General features: G+C 39.6%; 1 protein-coding gene across 2 annotated transcripts in view; it reads left to right on the plus strand.

Annotated features, from left to right (window-relative positions):
* The window catches only part of mmp24 (matrix metallopeptidase 24), a 67,749-nt gene that overhangs the window by 40,207 nt on the left and 3,915 nt on the right, over positions 1–23,627 (plus strand). Inside the window, exons 4-8 of one of the 2 annotated variants that reach the window (XM_021568354.2) lie at positions 5,052–5,356; positions 6,844–7,005; positions 12,705–12,907; positions 18,373–18,511; positions 21,626–21,892. In XM_021568354.2, the coding sequence (XP_021424029.1) occupies positions 5,052–5,356; positions 6,844–7,005; positions 12,705–12,907; positions 18,373–18,511; positions 21,626–21,892 (1,076 nt within the window). Of the gene's footprint in view, positions 1–5,051; positions 5,357–6,843; positions 7,006–12,692; positions 12,908–18,372; positions 18,512–21,625; positions 21,893–23,627 lie in introns of both variants that reach the window. The other variant, XM_021568353.2, reaches the window with a different exon arrangement.

Here is a 23,627-nt window from a genome sequence, read left to right on the forward strand (position 1 = left end):
CCACTGGTATGTAGACACCTGCTCGTTGAACATCTCATTCCACAATAATTTATATTTAATAGGGAGTTAGTCCCCCCATTTGCTGCTATAACAGCCTCCACTCTTCTGGAAAGGCTTTCCACTAGATGTTGGAACATTGCTGCTGGGACTTGCTTCCATTCAGCCACAAGAGCATTAGTGAGGTCGGGACTGATGTTGGGTGATTAGGCCTGGCTCGCAGTCGGTGTTCCAATTCATCCCAACGTATTTGATGGGGTTGAGGTCAGCGCTCTGTGCAGGCCAGTCAAGTTGTTCCACACCGATATCGACAAACCATTTGTGTATGGACCTCGCTTTTTACTCCTGAAACAGGAAAGGGCCTTCCACAAACTGTTGCCACAAAGTTGGAAGCACAGAATTGTCTACAATGTCATTGTATGCTGTAGCATTAAGATTTCCCTTCAATGGAACTAAGCAGCCTAGCCCGAACCATGAAAAACAGCCCCAGACCAAAATGTACAGTTGGCACTATGCATTGGGGCCGGTAGCATTCTCCTGGCATCCGCCAAACCTAGAATCGTCCGTCGGACGTGATAAATCACTCCAGAGAATGGATTTCCACTGCTCCAGAGTGCAATGGTGGCGAGTTTTAAGCCACTCCAGCAGACGCTTGGCATTGCGTATGGTGATCTTAGGATTGTGTGCGACTGCTCGGCCATGGAAACCCATTTCATGAAGGTCCCGGCGAATAGTTATTGTGCTGACGTTGCTTCCAGAGGCATTTTGGAACTTGGTAGTGAGTTTTGCAACCGAGAACAGATGATTTTTACGTGCACTCCCGTTCTGTGAGCTTGTGTGGCATACTTCTTCACGGCTAAGCCATTGTATCTCCTAGACGTTTCCACTTCACAATAACAGCACTTATAGTTGACCGGGGAAGCTCTAGCAGGGCAGAGCTTTGACAAACTGACTTGTTGGAAAGGTGGCATCGTATGACGGTTGAAAGTCACTGAGCTCTTCGGTAAGGCCATTCTACTGCCAATGTTTGTCTATGGAGATTGCATGTCTGTGTGCTCGATTTTATACACCTGTCAGCAATGGGTGTGGCTGAAATAGTCAAATCCACTCATTTGAAGGTGTGTCCACATACTTTTGTATATATAGTGTATTTAGAAGATGTCAGGGACAGGTGGGTTCAAGGTTGTTTTTTTTTATAAAGTTTTTAAAATGACAAAATGTTAAACTATCAGATTGACCGTCTTTGCGATTCTAGTGTTAATGAGTTTTTGGTCATATCCTCCCATTGCTCTCATGAATACAGATTACAGACTAGAATCACTCACATCATCCAATGTTGCATAGTTTGAAGCGGATATTCTCTTGCTTGCTAACCACAATGTATTACAAAAGGGCCCATCTGCTTACCACTGTCACAGCTAAATTGGCTGCATCTGTATTCTTCACATATTTCAGATAATTTATGAAGATAAACTATTACACAGCAGATGAGGCATCATGTGTTCATATAATGTGCATATTTTTTATTCATTGTATGTGTTTTGTATGCAAAAATAAGGCATTTGGTCACTGCATTTGTCTTAATAGCATCAGTAAAATTAACTTCCATTAGGTTACAGATCCAGCAATCTGCTCTCAATTATCTTGAACTTGTTTATACTTTATAAAATGAAGCAAATTGTTGTCACTCTTAACTAGTTCATTACAGAGCACATAATCAGCTGTGTTACAGTTGCTGGAATAAGCTTGTGATTTGTGTATGTTTTGCTAACTTGATGCTCATTTAAATTATCTCTAGTTATCCTTCTTTAAAATATTCATATTGTGATATTCATTCACTCCTGAACCCCAAATTAGCTTATTTGGTAACCCAGTACTGGGTAAGTATTGGACAGAACACACGCTGGGTTATTATGACCCAGACAGTTGATTTGCCTGAATAACGCAATATGTTGGGTTGTTTGAAGGACACAAACATGGGTTAATTTAACCATCAGTTGTTGTTTTTTTGGTTGGCCCAGCAGCTGGGTATTTTTTAAGTCAACCCAACATTGGGATATGCATTGGCTTTTGAGAAAGTCATGCACTTGTGTACGCCTCATTAAAGCTTAAAAAGTGTCTGTTTTCAAACTCTACATTTACAATAAATCAGATGAACCAGAATTACATTTACTCTCATGGGAGGCCAAAAATAACTATCTGAAAACCACGCCCCTACTAAGCCACGCCTCTAGTCTTCATATCTGAATAACCAAGAATCAGTAACCCCACAGTTTTTAAAGAAAACAACCCAAATAAGTGACCCAACGGCAGCAACCCAGCCATTGGGTCAACCAAACAATCCAGCATTTTTGTGTATGGCAGCATACCATACTCAAAAAATGTTTGGGTTGTTTGGATGACGCAAATGCTGGGTTGCAGGCATTGGGTCACTTAGTTGGGTTGCTTACTTTAAAAAGGGCAAGGTTGGGTTGTTGATGCTTGCTCATTGAGATATGACCCAGTGGGTCAGATCAGATGACTGGAGGTGTGGCTTAGCAGATTTGTGGCTTTCATAAAGTTATTTTTGGCTACCCGTGAGAGTAAATATCAATCCAATTGATTTGTTCTATTGTATTGTTATCACATGGTATGGATGAACACGGGCTATTGTGTAGCTTTAATGAGGCTTGCACAAGGGTTCTGTACTAATCCAAAGTTGGCATAGTTACCACTTTGTTACAATATGTAAATAACAATGTTAGGAATATTAGATAATGTTAAAAAAAATATTAAAATTAGATTTTTTTTTTTGCATTGTTCAAACTTAACATGATGAACAGGAATGACATTTACTCTCTCGATTGGCCAAAAATAACTAATCTGAACGCTACTACCCTAATAATAACACACCTCAAAATAACCTAAGGATTACATGGTGGAATCTGGAATATGGTGTAATTGCAGACTGCAATTTGGGGCTATTCTTGATGTGGGTACATATTAAGACCTAGGTCTCTTTTACAAATGTGCCCTTTATATACAACATAAATAAACACATTATACTCTATCTATCTATCTATATATAAAATACACATTAAAATACAAAAACACAGTCATGGGGAGTACAAATCATCCAGAAAGACAGTTGCATTCCTCCACAAATAAGTCCCCAATCAATACTTTCAAATCACCGAACACATTGACACCTGCCGTTGGACTAGTAACCGAAAAGGTTGCAAGTTCAAATCCCTGAGCTGACAAGGTACAAATCTGTTGTTCTGCCCCTGAACAAGGCAGTTAACCCACTTGTTCCTAGGCTGTCATTAAAAATCAGAATTTGTTCTTAATTGACTTGCCTAGTTAAATAAAGGTTAAATATATTTTTTAAATAAAAACAATTTGTCCCCGACACGAAAGAAACGGCCACCGAACATTGACAAACATCAATATGTGTAACTTGATATTAAGAAATGCCCGATATCAGAAAACACCCTTATAAAACCTCTCTTGGGTAGGGGCTGTATTTTGAAGTTTGGATAACAAACGTGCCCAAAGTAAACTGCCTGTTACTCAGGCCCAGAAGCTAGGATATAAATATGCATGATATTATTGGGTAGAAAATACTCTAAAGTTTCCAAAACTGTTAAAATAATGTCTGAGTATAACAGAACTGATATGGCAGGCGAAAACCTGAGGAAAATCCATCCGGGAAGTGGGATATTTTTGATATGGGTACTTGTCTATTGAATACAGTATGTATTTGGATAGGACCCAAATTGCAGTTCCTATGGCTTCCACTACATGTCAACAGTCTTTAGACATTGTTTCAGGCTTGTATTCTGAAAAACGAGGAAGAATGAGACATTTTTTTCAGTGGACTCTAAATTAACCAGAGCTGTTTTGAGCGCGTGACTGATTTCCGTGCCATTCGTTGTTTTTCTTCTCTATTGAAGACGCTATTGTCTGGTTGAAATATGATCAATTATTTAGACAATAGACAACCTTGAGGATTAATTATAGACTTATTTTGACATGTTTCGATGAACTTTACAGGTACTATTAGGATGTTTTCGTCTGCATGTCGTGACCGCCTTTGAGCCAGTGGATTACTGAACAAAACACGCCAACAAAACATAGTTTTTGGGACATAAAGAGGGACTTTAACGAACAAAAATAACATTTATTGTGAAACATGGACTCTTGTGACTGCAAACATATGAAGATCATCAAAGGTAAGTGATACATTTTATCGTTATTTCTGACTTTTGTAATTCCTTACTTGGTTGTAAAATGTTTGTATGCTTTTGTAAGCGTGGCGCTGTACACAGATAATCGCATGGTATGCTTTCGCCGTAAAGCCTTTTTGAAATCTGATACAGCGGCTGGATTAACAAGAAGTTCATCTTTAAACCAATGTATTTTATGAATGTTTATTATGAGTATTTCTGTATTTTCAATTTGGCGCTCTGCAATTTCACTGGGTGTTGGCCAGGTGGGACGCTACCTAAAAATTGGCGTTGACTGATCAGATCAAATTATGACATAAAGAGCCGTTGTGTTGAAACACCTTGCGATGTTTATTAACAGTGAGAATCGCAGAATGGTGAACTTACTAAATGACTGAGAGTTTGACTGTGTGATATTAGATTGTTTCTTGTGTAAATATTTTCTGTCTGGATTTTAATGATTTGTATCATTAAATAAATTCTGCAGAACGCAGAATTAACTGCGTTCTGCAATTACAGCCTTCTCAGCTGCTGGGTCAATCCAGAATGAAAGTCAATAAAAACCCAACTGATGGTTAAATTAACCCACGTTTGAGTAAACCCAACAAGTTGGATTATTCACACAACCCAACTGGCTGTGTCAAAATAACCCAGCTAGTGTTCTGTCCAATTTTTACCCAGCGCTGGCTTACCCAATAACCCAATTTGAGTTGTTTTTAACCCATAATGTTTTTGAGTGCACTTAGTCTTCTTTCTTATTTCTTTCTTTCTTAATACCATACTGCATACAGTACTCTGTACTCCTTTATTACCATGCTTCCCCTTTCCCATTCTTCCTTACTGTAGCATACACAACTTTACCCCTAAAGTGGGGGAGAAAGACACGCAGAGAGCCATACGGCAGGCCTTTGACGTGTGGCAGACGGTGACCCCACTGACTTTCCAGGAGGTGGCCTACTCCGAGATCAAGAACGAGGGGAAGGAGGCCGACATCATGATCTTTTTCGCCTCTGGATTCCATGGTGATAGCTCTCCCTTTGACGGAGAGGGGGGGTTCCTGGCCCACGCCTACTTCCCGGGCCCTGGGATCGGAGGGGACACTCACTTTGATTCGGACGAGCCCTGGACACTAGGCAACGCTAATCATGATGGTAAGTCAGTGACTACTTTGGCTTGTTCATGTGTAGTGTTGAACCCTTGTATTTGAATGGATTATTAAATGTATAATGGGTTTTACATACTGGTTTATGCCACCGTAACTTTTTTTCCAAAGTGCTTCTGATTCTATATACACTGAACAAAAATATAAATGCAACATGTAGTGTTGGTCCCGTGTTTCATGAGCTAAAATAAAAGATCCCAGAAATGTTCCATACGCTAAAAAAGCTTATTTCTCTCAAATGTTGTGCATACATTCATTTACATCCCTGTTAGTAAGCATTTCTCCTTTGCAAGATTATCCATCCACCTTACAGATGTGGCATATGAAGAAGCTGATTAAACAGCATGATGATTACACAGGTGCACCTTGTGCTGGGGGCACTTAAAGTCCACTCTAGAATTTACAGTTTTGTCACACAACACAATGCTATAGATGTCTCATGTTTTGAGAGAGAGTGCAATTGGCATGCTGACTACAGGAATGTCCACCAGAGCTGTTGCCAGAGAATTTAATGTCAATTTCTCTACCATAAGCTGCCTCCATCATCGTTTTAGAGAACTTGGCAGTACATCCAATGGTGGTCACAGCAGATACTGACTGGTTTTCTGATTCACCCCCCCCCCCCCACCTTTTTTTTAAGGTAAACAAACAGATGCATATCTGGGTTCCCAGTCATGTGCAATCCATAGATTAGGGTCTAATGCGTTTATTTCAATTGACCGATTTCCACATATGAACTGTAACTCAGTGAAATTGTTGCATGTTGCGTTTATATTTTTGTTCAGGTTGTTGGTTAACAAGTGTTGTTCTACTCAAAAGCTACCAAAGAATAGTGCATACCAGGATGAAGAAACCTCTTTCATTGGCTGATGGTCATTGCTGAATGATTCAGTGATCAATGATCAATAGTTGAATACCAGTGAACTCTTGATAAGTGTGTGTGTGTGCCATCTGAGTGACATAGCACTGGACAATATGAACAAGTAAGGGGGATACTCCAGGCTCATTATTCAAAATAGCAGTGTCCAAAATGTATCAGTGAAACAATGCTGCAAAAATACATAGGAAGTACAAATTGTACAAATTGATTCCAGCAACCCACAAGGAAGTTGAGATATTTTGAAGTGTTTCAAATTATCATTGGGATCTATTTACAAGGGGAGATGTCTATTGAACAAATTACCACGGTATCTCTGTGAAGCTGTCATTTTCTTACACATTTTTTTGACTCTCACAGATAAATAAAAAAAACACATTTAGTCTAATTCACGTGGTAAAACTTTTGCAGCATGGTTTCACTGATTCAGAGGGGTTGGGTTAAATGCGGAAGACACATTTCAGTTGAAGGCATTCAGTTGTACAACTGACTAGGCATCCCCCTTTCCTTTCCCTTTCCCTTCACTGATACATTTACCACTATTATTTTGAATAATAGTCCAATGCAATATGGTCCAATGCAATGTTTTTTCTCTCCAGGTAATGACCTTTTCTTGGTGGCGGTACATGAGCTTGGGCATGCCTTGGGACTGGAGCATTCGAATGACCCCAGTGCCATAATGGCTCCCTTCTACCAATACATGGAGACACACAACTTCAAACTGCCCCTCGATGACCTCCAGGGTATCCAGAAAATATACGGTACTTTGTCACTTGTATATTTTTTACACTACTTAGCCAAGCTAAGCTAAGCCGAACTGTACTGAGCTGGCCTGGTTACTCATCCACCATAGTCACTGGAACATTGTTGAAAAGATCAATGTTATCCAGGCCCATAGCCGCAGGAAGTAGGGGTGCTGAGGGTGCTGCAGCACCCCCTGAAAAATATGAATAGAAAAAATATATACAGTACAATTGAAGTCGAAAGTTTACATACACCTTAGCCAAATAACTTTAAAATTAGTTTAAATGTTTCACAATTCCTGACATTTAATCAGAGTAAAAATTCCCTGTCTTAGGTCAGTTAGAATCACGACTATATTTTAAGAATGTGAAATGTCAAATTAATAAGAGAGAGGATGATTTATTTCAGCTTTTATTTCTTTCATCACATTCCCACTGGGTCAGAAGTTTACATACACTCAATTAGTATTTGGTAGCATTGCCTTTAAATTGTTTAACTTGGGTCAAACGTGTCGGGTAGCCTTCTACAAGCTTCCCACAATCAGGTGAATTTTGGCCCATTACTCCTGACAGAGCTGGTGAAACGGAGTCAGGTTTGTAGGCTTCCTTGCTCGCACATGCATTTTCAGTTCTGCCCACAAATTTTCTATGGGACAGGTCAGGGCTTTTTCATGGCTTTGTTGTCTTTAAGCCATTTTGCCACAACTTTGGAAGTATGCTTGGGGTCATTGTCCATTTGGAAGACCCATTTGCGACCAAGCTTTAACTTCCTGACTGTTGTCTTGAGGTGTTACTTCAATATATCCACCACATTTTTCCTCCTCATGATGCCATCTATTTTGTGAAGTGCACCAGTCCCTCCTGCAGCAAAGCACCAAAAAGTATGATCCTTGTAGTCTGGCTTTTTTATGGCGGTTTTGGAGCAGTGGCTTCTTCCTTGCTGAGCAGCCTTTCAAGTTATTTCGATATAGGACTCGTTTTACTGTGGATATAGATACTTTTGTACCTGTTTCCTCCAGCATCGTCACAAGGGCCTTTGCTGTTGTTCTGGGATTGATTTGCACTTTTCACACCAAAGTACGTTCATCTCTAGGAGACAGAACGTCTCTCCTTCCTGAGCGGTATGACGGCTGTGTGGTCCCATGGTGTTTATACTTCCGTATTATTGTTTGTACAGATGAACGTGGTACCTTCAGGCATTTGGAAATTGCTCCCAAGGATGAACCAGACTGGAGGTCTGCAATTATTTTTGGCTGGTTTCTTTTGATTTCCCCATGATGTCAAGCAAAGAGGCACTGAGTTTGAAGGTAGACCTTGAAAAAAATCCACAGGTACACCTCAAATTGACTCAAATGATGTCAATTAGCCTATCAGAAGCTTCTAAAGCCATGACATAATTTTCTGGAATTTTCTAAGCTGTTTAAAGGCACAGTCAACTTAGTGTATGTAAACTTCTGACCCACTGGAATTGCGAAACAGTGAATTGTAAGTGAAATTATCTGTCTGAAAAACAATTGTTTACTTGTGTCACCGACTTGCCAAAACTATAGTTTGTTAACAAGAAATTTGTGGAGTTGTTGAAAAACAGAGTTTTAATGACTCTAACCTAAGTGTAAGTAAACTTTTGACTTCTACTGTATCTAAAAAGATTGGGGGGAAGAAATGGAAAAAAATCACAAAAGTAGTGCACTGGGCCTTTACCAATCCTTAATTAGCGGTTCGATATAGCCATCTGTAGTGTGCCAAAAACAAAATCCAGCGCCACGCGGGATTTGGCAATTAGGAGGTGGGGAACCCTCTTTTTTGGTGACCATTGCTATTCAAATATAGGTTGTGATAGCTGTAAGCCTAATTGTTATTTTCATTTATTCACCCAGTAGGCTAGTATAATTTTGGTTTCATGTAGGCCTACTGGTATGAAAATAGACTATTTAAAGCATTTCCCCAGAATGCATGTCTTGTTTTTGTCTTCAAAGACAATAACAATTGTAGGTTATAACAGTGCAGTGACAGAATGATAATTGAGGTAATGCAAATAATTAATGATTACCTAGTTGGGCTAACTTTTTAAACTTTTTGCTCTAGGCCTACATCATCATCCTCTGCCTTCATCCCTACCTGTAGTATAATGTATTTCCACCTCTCACTCTATCAGTCTTGCTTGGCAATCTTCCTGAATTAAAGTGAGATATTATAACAGATCAATCTAGCTGGCAAAACATCATTAAATATTACTAACTTGGCCTCAGAGGGGCACAGCATCGCAGTGCTAAAGACGTCACTACAGACCCGGGTTCGATCCAGGGCTGTATCACAACCGGCAGTGATTGGGAGTCCCATAGGGCGGCGCACAGTTGGCCCAGCTTTGTCCAGGTTAGGGGGGTGTTTGGCCAGGGAGGCTTTACTTGACTCATTGCGCTCAAGCGACTCCTTGTGGTGGGCCGGGCGCTTGCAGGCTGACTGCGGTCGTCAGTTGAATGATGTTTCCTCCAACGCATTGGTGCGGCTGGCTTCCGGGTTATGAGGGTGGGTGTTAAGAAGCGCGGTTTGGCGGGTCATGTTTTGGAGGACGCATGACTCAACCTTCAACCTCCTGAGCCTGTTGGGGAGTTCCAGAGATGAGACAAGTTTGAAATTGGGGGTAAAATAATAAAAAATATATATATATTGCTATTTAATTATTTATTTAGTTATTTAACTATAGGGTAGATGTAGGGCTGTTTTTTTATATAATGAGCACCCAGATGCTGCGTAGGAAACAGAATAATATCAGACAGAGACAAGCTGGCCCGGTGAAAATTTGCCAGCGTTGGCTACTCGATTGCAATATTAATATGTGACCGACCGGCTCAATACGATCTTATGTAGCAACATTTGAAATTGTGTGTTTTACATTGGAAAATAGTAGCAACTCAGAGCTAGAAAATTGCATATCATACAATACAGTTGAGGAACAATGGGAAAGTAATTCTGCTTTGAAAGTGAAACTTTATGGTAGAAAGTTAAACTTGTAACCCCACTTTTTAGAAAATGGTTTGGCACAACTACTGGAGAGCTCTTCTTCATCCACACCCTCTTAAGCCTTAGCCCCACCCATCTCTTTGACATTGACATGTGAGGCCATGTGCTATACAGAGTGAATACGGTAGTTTAGTAAAAACAACCAAAGATTTTGAAGGCTGGTTTATACTACGTCTATAGACAGTTGTCGCAGTGACATCATGAACATGCTATTGTTGTCCCACATCAAACTTGTCGTTGTCGTTATGAAAAAATATGAACACAAAAATGACAGGATGCATGACATCAGCAGCCTGGGGTTCAAAATAGCACACCTGGTGTGTTTTAACACCAATAAATCAATTAGTTTAAAAATGAATCTAGTAGATATCAATCTAACAAACCAGGAAACTAAAACAATGTTTTGGTTAGTTTCTAGCTTGTTAACTAGCTCGCCAGTTCAAATAAAGACCATATCATATAGCATACAACGTCTTAACTTGAGCTAATTTGTAGTCGTTATTACAGGAAAATAAACTCACAACAAGCTAATTACAGAAAATAGCGTATGGTTGTGATTGTGACAAAATAAAAGCAGGGCATTCTACTGGAGAATTTTAGAACTTGGACACTATCTCGGTGGCCTAACGTTATATCCTAATCTGACTTTGTTCTTCACATGTTGTTCTTCACGTTACCATCTCTGGTAAACAAACACTATAGCAAATAAAATCAAAGCTTATTTGTTACATGCACATGATACAGAAGGTGTAAACGGCACTGTGAAATGGTTACTTGCACAGTGGAGTCTTTGTTTAGACATGTAGCTAGCTAGGCTAAACAATGAACCATAATCCCAAGTCATAATGTTACTACCCTGCATGAATCTGTTGGTAGCTCTAACTAACCAACTAGCTAGGTTCAATGTTAGCTAGCTAGCTAACCTTTGGCTGTAACTGGCAATGAAAATGGATCTGAGATATAAATAATATTACTACACAGATCATACACGTAATGTTAGCTAGTGAGCCAGCCAGCTAACATTAGCTATCTAGCGAACAGTACGCTTTAAACTTTCTGACAAAAAAACATGTAGCTAGCTAACCTCTCTTACCCGTATTCATGTATGAGCGCTTCTCCCTCTTTGTCACGGATGCCATGGTTGCCCTTAGTTTGAAGATATAATCCGGAGATGTGTTTTATACAACAGCCTTCTTCTGTGTGTTCTCTTTTGACTACCTCCACATTGTTTGCAATCAAACACCAGAATTTCCAAAAAACACATTTTGATAAAAAATAAATGTTTTAAGTTAAAATGCCACTCCTGTGAAGCAACATACGCCTAGTTTCCTGAAACTAGTCACATATTCTCAAAGCAGTCTCATTGATACAAAATTATTCAATATTATTTGAGCCAACTCGTTCATGGATACAATGTTTCAATATTCTCAGAAACCTTGTTGATGCAATGCTTCAACATACATAGAATGTTTCCCTTCCCTGTCAAATAATGCAAATACAAAAATGAGCTAGGCGCACACATTACAAGGAACATCTCTGAATGCAGAACAAATATTTTGGTGCAAAGCGCACGAGACAATGACACTGTCATAGTACACTGTATGTGCCGTTCCACAAGGGTGACTTCATATAGCCTATAGCAGGGTGTCTGCAACCTTTTTCATAGGAGTGACAATTTACAATTGATCCTACAATTTCTAAAGATCTGCGTGCCAGTTATGAATTTCATATAGGCATTGTAGACTACTCAACTGTGCCCAGAAAATGTCTAACTTCCCACAAACTGAATAACCTAATTCTAGCTGGCTACTAGACAGAGATGCTGTCCATTCAGTCACACCCCACAGAGCTCCACTATGCCTACCTGTACTGAGGCACCTTTGTGTGTAGATTTTTCTTCATTCCTTGGTCGAATTTGTTTGTTTTTCTGTTTTTCCTTGTCGGTTATAGGCTATTTGGGGCTATTGTCTCCTAAACCACAAGTCTATATACTAGAAACACATGAACAACATGGACACAGAAAAAAATATGAATACAAAGTTATTTAGGCATAAATTACATCAACATAAACATAAAACATAAACGTAAACATAAAACATTGCAACATTAAAAACTTCCCCTACGAATGATGCAGCGCCCTCCCCCCCTTGGGCCAATTATTGACAAAAATTCAAGCTCAAACGGGACAGGAGATATGCTTTTTCAAAGTCTGGATTTTCAGTTGATTACTATAGTGCCCCCCTAGGGCCAATCAATGTAATCTATGGCAAGAGACCTGGCATGAAATATCGTGTGTGACTAATTTATGTACAAACAGACTGAGACAGATCCATAGTGGCAGGAGGGTAACCTAGTGGTTAGAGCGTTGGACTAGTAACAGAAAGGTTGCAAGTTCAAGTCCCCGAGCTGACAAGGTACAAATCTATCGTTCTGCCTCTGAACAGGCAGTTAACCCACTGTTCCTAGGCCGTCATTGAAAATAAGAATTTGTTCTTAACTGACTTGCCTAGTTAAATAAAGGTTAAAAAAATAAAATATTCCCCCCCTCTGATTTCATTGTGGACAAATTGGTGTTAATATACTGTTATCACAGCAGGAACTAGACTAAAGTAGAGGATAGAGAGATCTAGGAATGACGAGAGCTTTTTGAAAGCCTGTTCTTATGAGTGTGCCTCTGTGTGCAGGTGTCCCTACAGCCATGCTGGAGCCTACACGACCACTGCCCACCTTGCCCGCTCGCCGGACCCACCCCACCTCAGAGAGGAAACATGACCGTCAGTCCCGCCCGCCACGTCCGCCCTCCGGTGACAGGCCCTATTTCCCCACTGGCAAACCCAACATCTGTGATGGCAACTTCAACACCGTGGCCTTCTTCAGACGCGAGATGTTTGTCTTCAAGGTGAGACCAACGACGTATATAAACCCTGGATTGCTGATGCCATGTATTGGCCAATGAGAGACTTTTGAATCCACCAGTCGGTCATATTGGCACTCCTCATAAAAGCAGTCATCCATAGAAATTAATAGAATTCCACAGTATTTCATTTAAATGTTTCAAGGACAAAAATGTGTATATTTTTTCATTTTGATGTTTAGCTCACATAATATCATTTAAAAGTATGCATTAAGGTGTTTGTAATAAAATAAACGTGGCAAAAACAAATCATTTTTAACTGCATTTCTATAGCTTTATAAATATGTCTTACACTGCTGGGGGAGTGCTAAGATGGAGGCGCGGTGACTTCAAAACAGCGCCCCCTGTCATGTAGTGTATATATAAATCATTGGGTGAGACTTCCTTTACAAAGCGAACACTTTACAAAGTGTAACATTAAGTCTGTGTAGTGTAGGACAATCCTTTTATAATTTGGGGCAGCAGGTAGCCTAGCAGTTAGAGCGTTGGGATAGTAAGCAAAGGTTGATTGTTTGATCCGGCAAAGTAGCCATGTCTGCCGTTCTTGAGCAACTGACTACGTTTTCCCTTTCCCAAAATAAACACTTTTTGAGTATTGAATTTAACACAATAGGAGTTGCTTTAATTTTGCCTTGTTCCCAACTCAAAAATGTGTCAGCGCCATTTTCCTCCAAGAGTGGTTAAATATCTCCTGCACATTCAATTTGTTCTTCAGTTCACATGCCTTGGTTGGTAGTGGTAGTGTAGTGTTTTATTTTCCCGGAATTAAAACCAAATTGAACCTTTTTTTTGACTTAAGGGTTTCAGCAATGCTGAAGAGCTTCTCACACTGTAGGGAGCTCTTAGATTTTGCAAGGGTAAAAAGTATTGGTTCTCTGGTTATTGCATATACAGTAGTATGAGTTTGTATTCTAGTATTTCTCTCATGATCGGGTGTAGAAGCTCCCTCTTCAGATCACTTTTTACAGTAATACGCTTATCTGTAGCTGGTGTCACACTCAATGGGCCTTTTCCCCATCACCAAGTTAGTCACCAGATAATGTGCTTTAATGAAGGTAAACTTGCATTGGTACTTGTCTTTTTTTTTTCATACTGAGCAGTGCGTAGAGTAGACAAACCCTGTTTGATGCATTTGATCTTTGCCTAAATGTCCTAAAAGGTCACTTCTCCACTATCTGATGAATGTTAACACACATCAATAAAACCTGGCCTTTATTGATACAAACTGTATATTCCTGTTTAGGAGCTCTTTTTTGGAGGCATGTTTAACGCGTATGAATGGACACACAGTAAGTTTACTTACTACAGCATAGTTACATGTTCAGTGTTCATAAACAAATCAATAGGAAATGTACCCATGTACATAAATTGAATACTTGGTAGTAACCCCTGCCACTTGCAATTTGTTCATAATGGAATATTTAGTCACATTTTGATGATAGTTGACTTATATCAGAGTAACCATAATGGTAAAATCCCTTAGTAAGTACAGTACTATGAAGTAATGACATTACTAGGTGACCCTCGCGATGCTGGCCTTCTTTGTAGAGTTCATCTGTCCAGTGTCTGTTCTTTTACCCATCTTAATTTTTTATTTCTTTGGCCAGTCTGAGATATGGCTTTTTCTTTCTAACTCTGCCTAGAAGGCCAGCCTCCCGGAGTCACCTCTTCACTGTTGACATTGAGACTGGTGTTTTGCGGGTACAATTTAATGAAGCTGCCAGTTGAGGACTTGAGGCATCTGTTTCTCAAACTAGACACTTATGTACTTGTCCTCTTGGTCAGTTGTGCACCGGGGCCTCCCACTCCTCTTTCTATTCTGGATAGAGCCAGTTTGCACTATTCTGTGAAGGGAGTAGTACACAGCGTTGTATGAGATCTTCAGTTTCTTGGCAATTTCTCACATGGAATAGACATAATTTCTCAGAACAAGAATAGACTAACGAGTTTCAGAAGAAAGGTCTTTGTTTCTGGACATTTTGAGCCTGTAATCGAACCCACAAATGCTGATGCTCCAGATACTCAACTAGTCTAAAGAAGGCCAGTTTTATTGCTTCTTTAAATCAGAACAACAGTTTTCAGCTGTGCTAACATAATTGCAAAATGTTTTCTAATGATCAATTAGCCTTTTAAAATGATAAACTTGGATTAGCCATTGGAACACAGGAGTGATAGTTGCTGATAATGGGCCTCTGTACGCCTATGTAGATATTCCATTTTTAAATATCAGCCGTTTCCAGCTAATTTACAACAATAACAATGTCTACACTGTATTTCAGATCAATTTGATGTTATTTGAATGGACAAAAAAATAGCTTTTCTTTCAAAAACAAGGACATTTCTAAGTGACCCCAAACATTTGAATGGTAGTGTACTATATATATAAATACGATATATATATTATATATTGTGTATCTTAAATTTCCATCATTAATAATAATGATGACAGTTCATGCAAAGGATTGTGACCAATAACCAGGATTGCCATTGCATCACATTTTTGTCAAGCAATTATAATTTTTTGCAAACAATTGGGATTCATCCTATATTGTCCCTAAAATCCTTACCCCCTAGCAACAGATGTGGGACACACACACACACACACACACACACACACACTAAACAGTTGTTGCATCCCAGAGCCAACTCAAGAAAGGACTTGATTTACGAATGCATATAAAGTTACAGCCTTTTGAGAAAGCATGCAAAATGTATTTATTTCACCTTTATTTAACTAGGCAAGTCAGTTATTAAGGACCAATTCTTATTTACAATGACGGCCAACCCCGGCCAAACCCGGACGATGCTGGGCCAATTGTGCGCCACCCCATCACAATCACGGTCAGATGTGATGCAGCCTGGATTCGATGTGTGTGTTTCAGGGGAAGGAGGCGTATCTGATCTCCATCACCTATGACTTGACATTGGTTAATCAAATTAGACTTAGAATATGTGGACAACTACAAATACCTACAGTGCCTTGCGAAAGTATTCGGCCCCCTTGAACTTTGCGACCTTTTGCCACATTTCAGGCTTCAAACATAAAGATATAAAACTGTATTTTTTTGTGAAGAATCAACAACAAGTGGGACACAATCATGAAGTGGAACAACATTTATTGGATATTTCAAACTTTTTTAACAAATCAAAAACTGAAAAATTGGGCGTGCAAAATTATTCAGCCCCCTTAAGTTAATCATTTGTAGCGCCACCTTTTGCTGCGATTACAGCTGTAAGTCGCTTGGGGTATGTCTCTATCAGTTTTGCATTGGTTCTGGGATATGCAACAGTTTCTTTTCTCACTCACTTAACGCCACACAAAACACACACCACACCTTCCATGACAATACATCCACACATCCACATACTGTGCCTTCTATGTCTTCTGTTTGCTATATTTTTTATCTCCACCATGTTGATTGAGTACTTTTGTGTTCCAATTCGTTATATTTGAAGACGTATTATTTTGCTAGTTATCCTTTCTTCGAATGCCGTCTTATCCATTTATAAAATACGATAAATGGAAAAGTAAATAATTATTTTACAACAGTCTCTATCTTGAATGGTATAGTGTAGTTGTATTTTATTTAACAATTGTTTAATTTTATTGTTTTATCTATTTTTTTAAATTATTATTCAAATCCCTAACATGGCTAGTATTGGTTGTTCTATTATTCGACCCCTCTGTGAGAACTTTGTCATTTTTAGAATACCCATGGAGTAGTCTTCAGGGCACACACTTAATATGTTGTGAAATCTGATATGAATGTATTGTAATGCTTTAAAATGTATAACTTCCTTAATTTTGCTGAACCCCAGGAAGACTAGCTGCTGCCTTGGCAGCAGGTCCTTGAATACCAGGCCATTAGGACCTGATGGAGGGACAATAGAGCCCTGAGTACCAAACCATTAGGACAGGATGGAGGGACAATAGAGCCCTGAGTACCAGGCCATTAGGACCTGATGGTTGGTAGCAAGTTGGGTACTACCAACAACACAAGTCCAGAGTGCATAAAAGGAGATTACCGTGACTCAACGGTCACGCAGAATTTTACTGCGGTCATGACTTATGACTGCCAGGGTGGCGGTAATACGGTCACCGCAGTAGCCCTACGTCTGGCACCTACTACCATACCCCGTTCAAAGGCAATTCAATCTTTTGTCTTGCCCACTCACCCTCTGAATGGCACACACACGCAATCCATGTCTCAATTGTCTCAAGGCTTAAAAATCCTTCTTTAACCTGTTTCCTCCCCTTCATCTACACTGATTGATGTGGATTTAAAAAGTGACATCAAAAAGGGATCATAGCTTTCACCTGGATTCACCTGGTCAGTCTATGTCATGGAAAGAGCAGGTGTTCTTATTGTTTCGTATACACAGTGTATATTGACAGAGTATATTGACAAAATAAATCATGTACAAATATAAAGGATTATATTCTATGCTGAAACACGTTAAATAGCAACTATATTCACTATATTGAAACAGTGCCTTCAGGAAGTAGTTCACAGCTCTTGATTTTGTTGTGTTACAAAGTGGGATTAAACATTTCTAAATATATATATAAATATGAAAAATAAAACACTCATATCTTGATGAGATAATAATTCAACCCCCTGAGTCCAATACATGTCAGAATCACCTTTGGCAGCGATTACAGCTGAGTCTGTCTGGGTAAGTCAGCATTTAAATTTGCCCATTATTATTTTCAACTCTGTCAAATTGGTTGTTGATCTTTACTAGACAACCATTTTGATGTCTTGCCATAGGAAGAGTCTTGGTGGTTCCAAACTTCTTCCATTTAAGAATGATGGAGGCCGCTATGTTCTTGGGGGATCTTCTGTTTCGGAGCTCTACGGACAATTCCTTCAACCTCATGGCTTGGTTTTTACTGTCAACTGTGGGACCTTATATAGACAGGTGAATGCCTTTCCAAATCATGTCCAATCAATTTAATTTACCCCAGGTGGACTCCAATCAAGTTGTAGAAACATCTCAAGAAGGATCAATGGAAACAGGATGCACCTGACCTCAGTTTCAAATCTCATAGTAAAGGGTCTAAATACTTATGCAAATAAGGCATTTCTGTAAATAAATTTGACAAAATGTTTAAAAAAAGGTGTTTCACTTTGTCACCATGGGGTATTGTGTGTAGATTGCTGAGGATTTTAACATTTTTGAAAATCCATTTTAGAATAAGGCTGTAACGTAACAAAATGTAGAAAAAGTCAAAGGGTCTGAATACTTTCCGAAAGCACTGTAGTTACCCTGCAATAAGGCCTCTGCTACGCGAATCATTTGTGGCTCTTTGAGGGGTAAGTGTGGGTATTTGCATGTGGGTAGCAGTCAGTGGGGAGTTTGCTCAGCCGTGCCCTAGATTTACTGGAGCCAAATGATAATGAGCTGTGATTGATGTGAGCTCTCTCCTCTCTTTTTATTCTCTTTAGGACCGATGGTTCTGGCGACTGCGGAACAACGAGGTGCAGGAGGGCTACCCGATGCAGATTGAGCAGTTCTGGAAAGGTCTACCGCCCCGTATCGACGCCGCCTACGAGAGATCGGACGGCAAATTTGTATTCTTTAAGGGTATTTTAACTCCCTTCTCCTTTTCAAATGTGATATAGCCCTTTTTGATCAGTGTTATTGTTAGCTAAGTCATTTTCGCTTTAGGTGAATAAACCTGGATTAGAGAGAGAGTACCAACTATAAAACCCCAATCTCTAACACGGTCCTTGTACGGTAGTTCAATTTCCAAGCCCTGAACATGCCCAATAGTTGAGGATTCACAATACCACTTTGACCTAGGTCATGTTCATTAGGGCACGCGACAGGAAACATGTAGCCCTTTCCTGTAGTCAAATGACCTAGTGCCCTCATGGGTGGAATGTTATTATAATTTCATAATTACTAAGCATTATTTAAGAAATGACGCCGAAAATCCTGTGTTTCTATGTCTGGGATGAATATAGTGTAATATTGGGATGCAAAGAAAACATTTAAACTCTATTAACAAACCTAAAGCAATGGTAAACCACAACTTGCTTTAAATAGGTTATATGTAAATACACTTACAGACAAACATAATTGCTTCCTGTGGGCATGAGATATTAAAAGAATGCAGACTACAGAGGGTTTTACTGTAACGGCCGTTGGTGGAAGAAGGTGAGGACCAAGGTGCAGCGTGGTACGTGTTTGTCATTTTATTAAATAGAACTGAACGCTAAATACAAAGTAACAAAAGGAGCAACTGAAACAGCTCCGTCAGGTGCAAAACACACTAAACAGAAAATAACTACCCACACCACACAGGTGGGAAAAGGCTACCTAAGTATGGTTCTTAATCAGAGACAACGATAGACAGCTGCCTCTGATTGAGAACCACACCCGGCCAAACACAGAAATCCAAAACTTTGAAAATTAACATAGAATGCCCACCCTAGTCACACCCTGGCCTAACCAAAATAGAGAATAAAAACCTCTCTATGGCCAGGGCGTGACATTTACATACATCCAAACGTTTCACAGTAGCTGGACAAAGATCCAATATAAAGAGAAAGGGAGAATGTCCACTCAGCGTTATACTGATGTTTTACATACAGTACCAGTCAAACGTTTGGACACACCTACTCATTCAAGGGTTTTTCTTTATTTTTACTATTTTCTACATTGTAGAATAATAGTGAAAACATCAAAACTATGCAATAACACATACGGAATTATATAGTAACCAAAAAAGTGTTAAACAAATCAAAAAATATTTTATATTTGAGATTCTTCAAAGTAGCCACCCTTTGCCTTGATGACAGCTTTGCACACTCTTGGCATTCTCTCAACCAGCTTCACCTGGAATGCTTTTCAAATAGTCTTGAAGGACTTCCCACATATGCTAATCACTTTTTGGTTGCTTTTCCTTCACTTTGCGGTCTGACTCATCCCAAACCACCTCAATTGGGTTGAGGTCGGGTGATTGTGGAGGCTAGGTCATCTGATGCAGCACTCCATCACTCTCCTTCTTGGTCAAATAGCCCTTAAACAGCCTGGAGGTATTTGGTCAGGTACAGGTCATTGTCCTGTTGAAAAACAAATGATAGTCCCATTAAGTCCAAACCAGATGGGATGGCGTATCGCTGCAGAATGCTCTGGTAGCCATGCTGGTTAAGTGTGCCTTGAATTCTATTTTTTTATTTTTTTATTTTATTTTTACCTTTATTTAACTAGGCAAGTCAGATTCTTATTTTCAATGACAGCCTAGGAACAGTGGGTTTAACTTCCTGTTCAGGGGCAGAATGACAGATTTGTACCTTGTCAGCTCGGGGATATGAACTTGCAACCTTTCGGTTACTACATGTGTTATTTCATAGTGTTGATGTCTCACTATTATTATACAATGTAGAAAATAGTCAAAATAACTTGTCCAAACTTTTGACTAGTACTGTACGAATTGAAAACTTCTTACAGATTGCATTCACACTTCTCCAGAAGTTGCATTACATGCGTGCCATAAATTCCCACCATAAAACCAGGACAGTGAATCATTCGAATTAGTTTGGGTTGAATAAAATTCAATGAAAAACAAGTAATCTGTTAATTTTTTCAACTACAATAAATGCAGTACATGTAAAATGTAATGATATCATAAAATCACCATCATAAAAAAAGGCAATGCATTGCAGTTGAACCAGCCTTTGTTATAGAAGGCCTAGGGTAAGGGTAGCCAACGGTGGGCTTGGGTTTCAAAAATATGAAACGAAAAACAAACAATTGTAACAGGCAAATAACTTCTAAATATAAGGTTCATCGGTATTCACTGAGGTTCTCATCTCTCGTTTCATGATGAGCATGAACACATGTAGCCTACATCATGGAGGGGGTTTTACGCACATCCAAAGCATAGCTAATATAATGTCAGCTCACTGTTTTGCTCCTCTCAAACTTGGTATTTTAATAATTCTTTAGTGATTTAAGATTTATTTCCCAGCTGTCGAACACTTTATCGACGGTTTTGACTACATTGGGCAGGACAAAAAGAAAACAGACTTATTTGAGAGGGGGGGGCACTATGCTTTGTTTTTAATAAAATAAAATGGGGAAAAAACATGTAATTTATGTTTCTAAATATGAAGTATACAGGCACCAAATCACATCTTGTTCCATGCGCATATGGGCGGTGCGTGTCAAGGCTGGATCGGCTGAGCTTCCACTGTCACAACTAATGTCATATCCAACTGCATTACCGCTAAAACCAGATTTGGTTGGTCTTAAATATCCCTACCAGCGCTGCCTGAAATTAGCACTTTGGATCATTAAGGACGTGCCTCAAATATTTCCACCCCTTCCATCTGAGCACAAGCATGCTGATGTTCGACAGGTAAATTGCTAAACCTGGTGTTAAGGCTGGAACATGCCAGTGCGCCATGCCGAAAATAGAGCCCTATATCTGACATGGCACAGGTGTCTTCTTATTCTTAAGCCCATAACCATGTGTGTGAGGTGTATACTTTTGTTTCAAAGTAGATTTGTTTAAACTACCAAAAAACACCGAGACCCTGATCTAGCTCACTTCAGTAAAAGGTTAAAACAAATATTTAAAAAAGTTTTACAATGGAAAATGAAAATAGTTTGAGATAATCTCCCCGTTTCAGTCGGTTTTCCTCTGTTTAGTGCCTAATGAACATGACCCTGTTGTTGTTTACCCCACAGGTGACAAGTACTGGGTATTCAAAGAGGTGACTGCTGAGCCCGGGTACCCCCAGAGTCTGGTGGAGCTGGGTAACTGTCTCCCTAAGGACGGCATTGACACAGCACTGCGCTGGGAGCCCGTGGGCAAAACCTACTTCTTCAAAGGGGACCAGTACTGGCGCTACAACGAGGAGAAACGCATGGCCGACCCGGGCTACCCCAAACCCATCACTGTGTGGAAGGGCATCCCCGAGGCGCCGCAGGGAGCCTTCGTCAGCAGGGAGGGCTGTGAGTATAATTATCCACAGACCATGTGGCTACCGCCTTGAAGCATGCAGAGGGACAGGGGTTTGGCTTCATGCCATCTCAATAACGTCAATTCGGGGAGTAATTTGAAATTCCAATTATTTTCATTGGGGAATTGGAATTTCTGTTTACTTTATGAATTAACTACATTTGGTACTGTAATTGCTATTACAGTAACAAAGCACTTGGACTGTTATCGTAGTGACGTACATAAGCTGTAATTGCACATTGAAACAGTAACTGAAGTCTTACAATAACAACATTGCACTTTTATTTGAGTCTTATCAGAAGGCCCCATTTACAACTTGCTAACATGTGGGTTTTGTGATCAAAGTTTGTGATCAAAATTAAAATATCTGTCCACATTGTTTTCCTGGTGACCAGATATCCTGGTGCCTCCCTTTATGCATATTATTTAACAGATATATTTTCAAAATTATATGAATGCATTTATTTTAAGACAATTATTGATGCCTGTCAATGATTTTAGAGGCTGGTAATAATGATGATTTTCATGGTTTGTCAATCGAGATCTAGGTCCCTGACTACCTCTGGAGTAAAGTGCCAATGTTAGAGTCGGCCTACTAAATATGTATACAGAATATTCATCAAGCACGAGGTAAATATTATACGAGATCGAGCTTCAAATGTGTTGACAACACATTCGTAACACAGCAGAAAATAGTTCATCATGTACACACTAAAACATTAGGGTTCCTCAAGGGCTCTTTGGGAAGGGTGAGGGTTCTATGTGGAACCTTACTGAAACAAAAGGAATCTTTCCTCTTTTAGTGATAATTAAAATGTAGGGGCGGCAGCTCATTAGAATATTTTGGGGCGTGGTTTGTTCACAGCTTTTTGTGCAACCGTGAGTGAGTGTCATTACAGTTGATTTAATCTGTTGTGTTATGCTAGTACATGTTATAACTATGGCCAGTGACAGTGTCTTGTGAAAGACTCATGTATGTCCTTGTGTCAGTTGAGAACTGTTGACTCAGTAGTTTTCAATTCTCTCCTCGGGGATCCCAAGCCATTCCAGAGCTAGCACACCTGATTCAACTTGTTAATAAGCACAATAATAAAAGCGATGGTATTTTAACAATATAATTTGGCTATTAAACCAAAATAAAAACATGTTTGGTTCCACAAAGAACCTTTGAGATTGAGAAAGGTTCTTTTTTATAGAACGATTCTCAATAAAGGTTTTATAAGGAACCATCAAAAGGGTTCTATATAGCCCCAAAAAGGGTTATAACCATAGCGGAACCCTTTTTTGGTGCTATATAGAACCTTTTTTTAATGTTGCTTTATAGAAGTTAATGAAAGGGTTCTTTTATAGCAACATACATGTTCCATTTAGAACCTTATGAGCATGGTTCTTTATAGAACCTTAAAAAAAGGCTCCATATAGCACCAAAAAGGCTTCCCCGATGGTTCCATGCCAAAGCACCCTTATTTGGAACTTTATAGAGCCATTTGTTTTTAGTGTGTATTTATGAAGTCTCAGCAGCTTGTGTGAGTCAGAATTGCTCACCGTTCTCTGAGATGCTTTTGGCTAATATTAACCCATCTGTGAGAACCATGTCAACATCAGATAAGTGGCCCTTCTGGCCAGAGGGCTGTCGCTGAACTGTTGGCCGTCTGTGTCAGAGGACTGTTTGTGCCATGAGTGTAGTGGAATTGGCGGTGTCAGGGTCAGAGGGTTAACCCAGCCAGA

The sequence above is a fragment of the Oncorhynchus mykiss genome, chromosome 17 (assembly GCF_013265735.2).
Source record: "Oncorhynchus mykiss isolate Arlee chromosome 17, USDA_OmykA_1.1, whole genome shotgun sequence".
In the NCBI taxonomy this organism is placed as follows: Eukaryota; Metazoa; Chordata; class Actinopteri; order Salmoniformes; family Salmonidae; genus Oncorhynchus; species Oncorhynchus mykiss.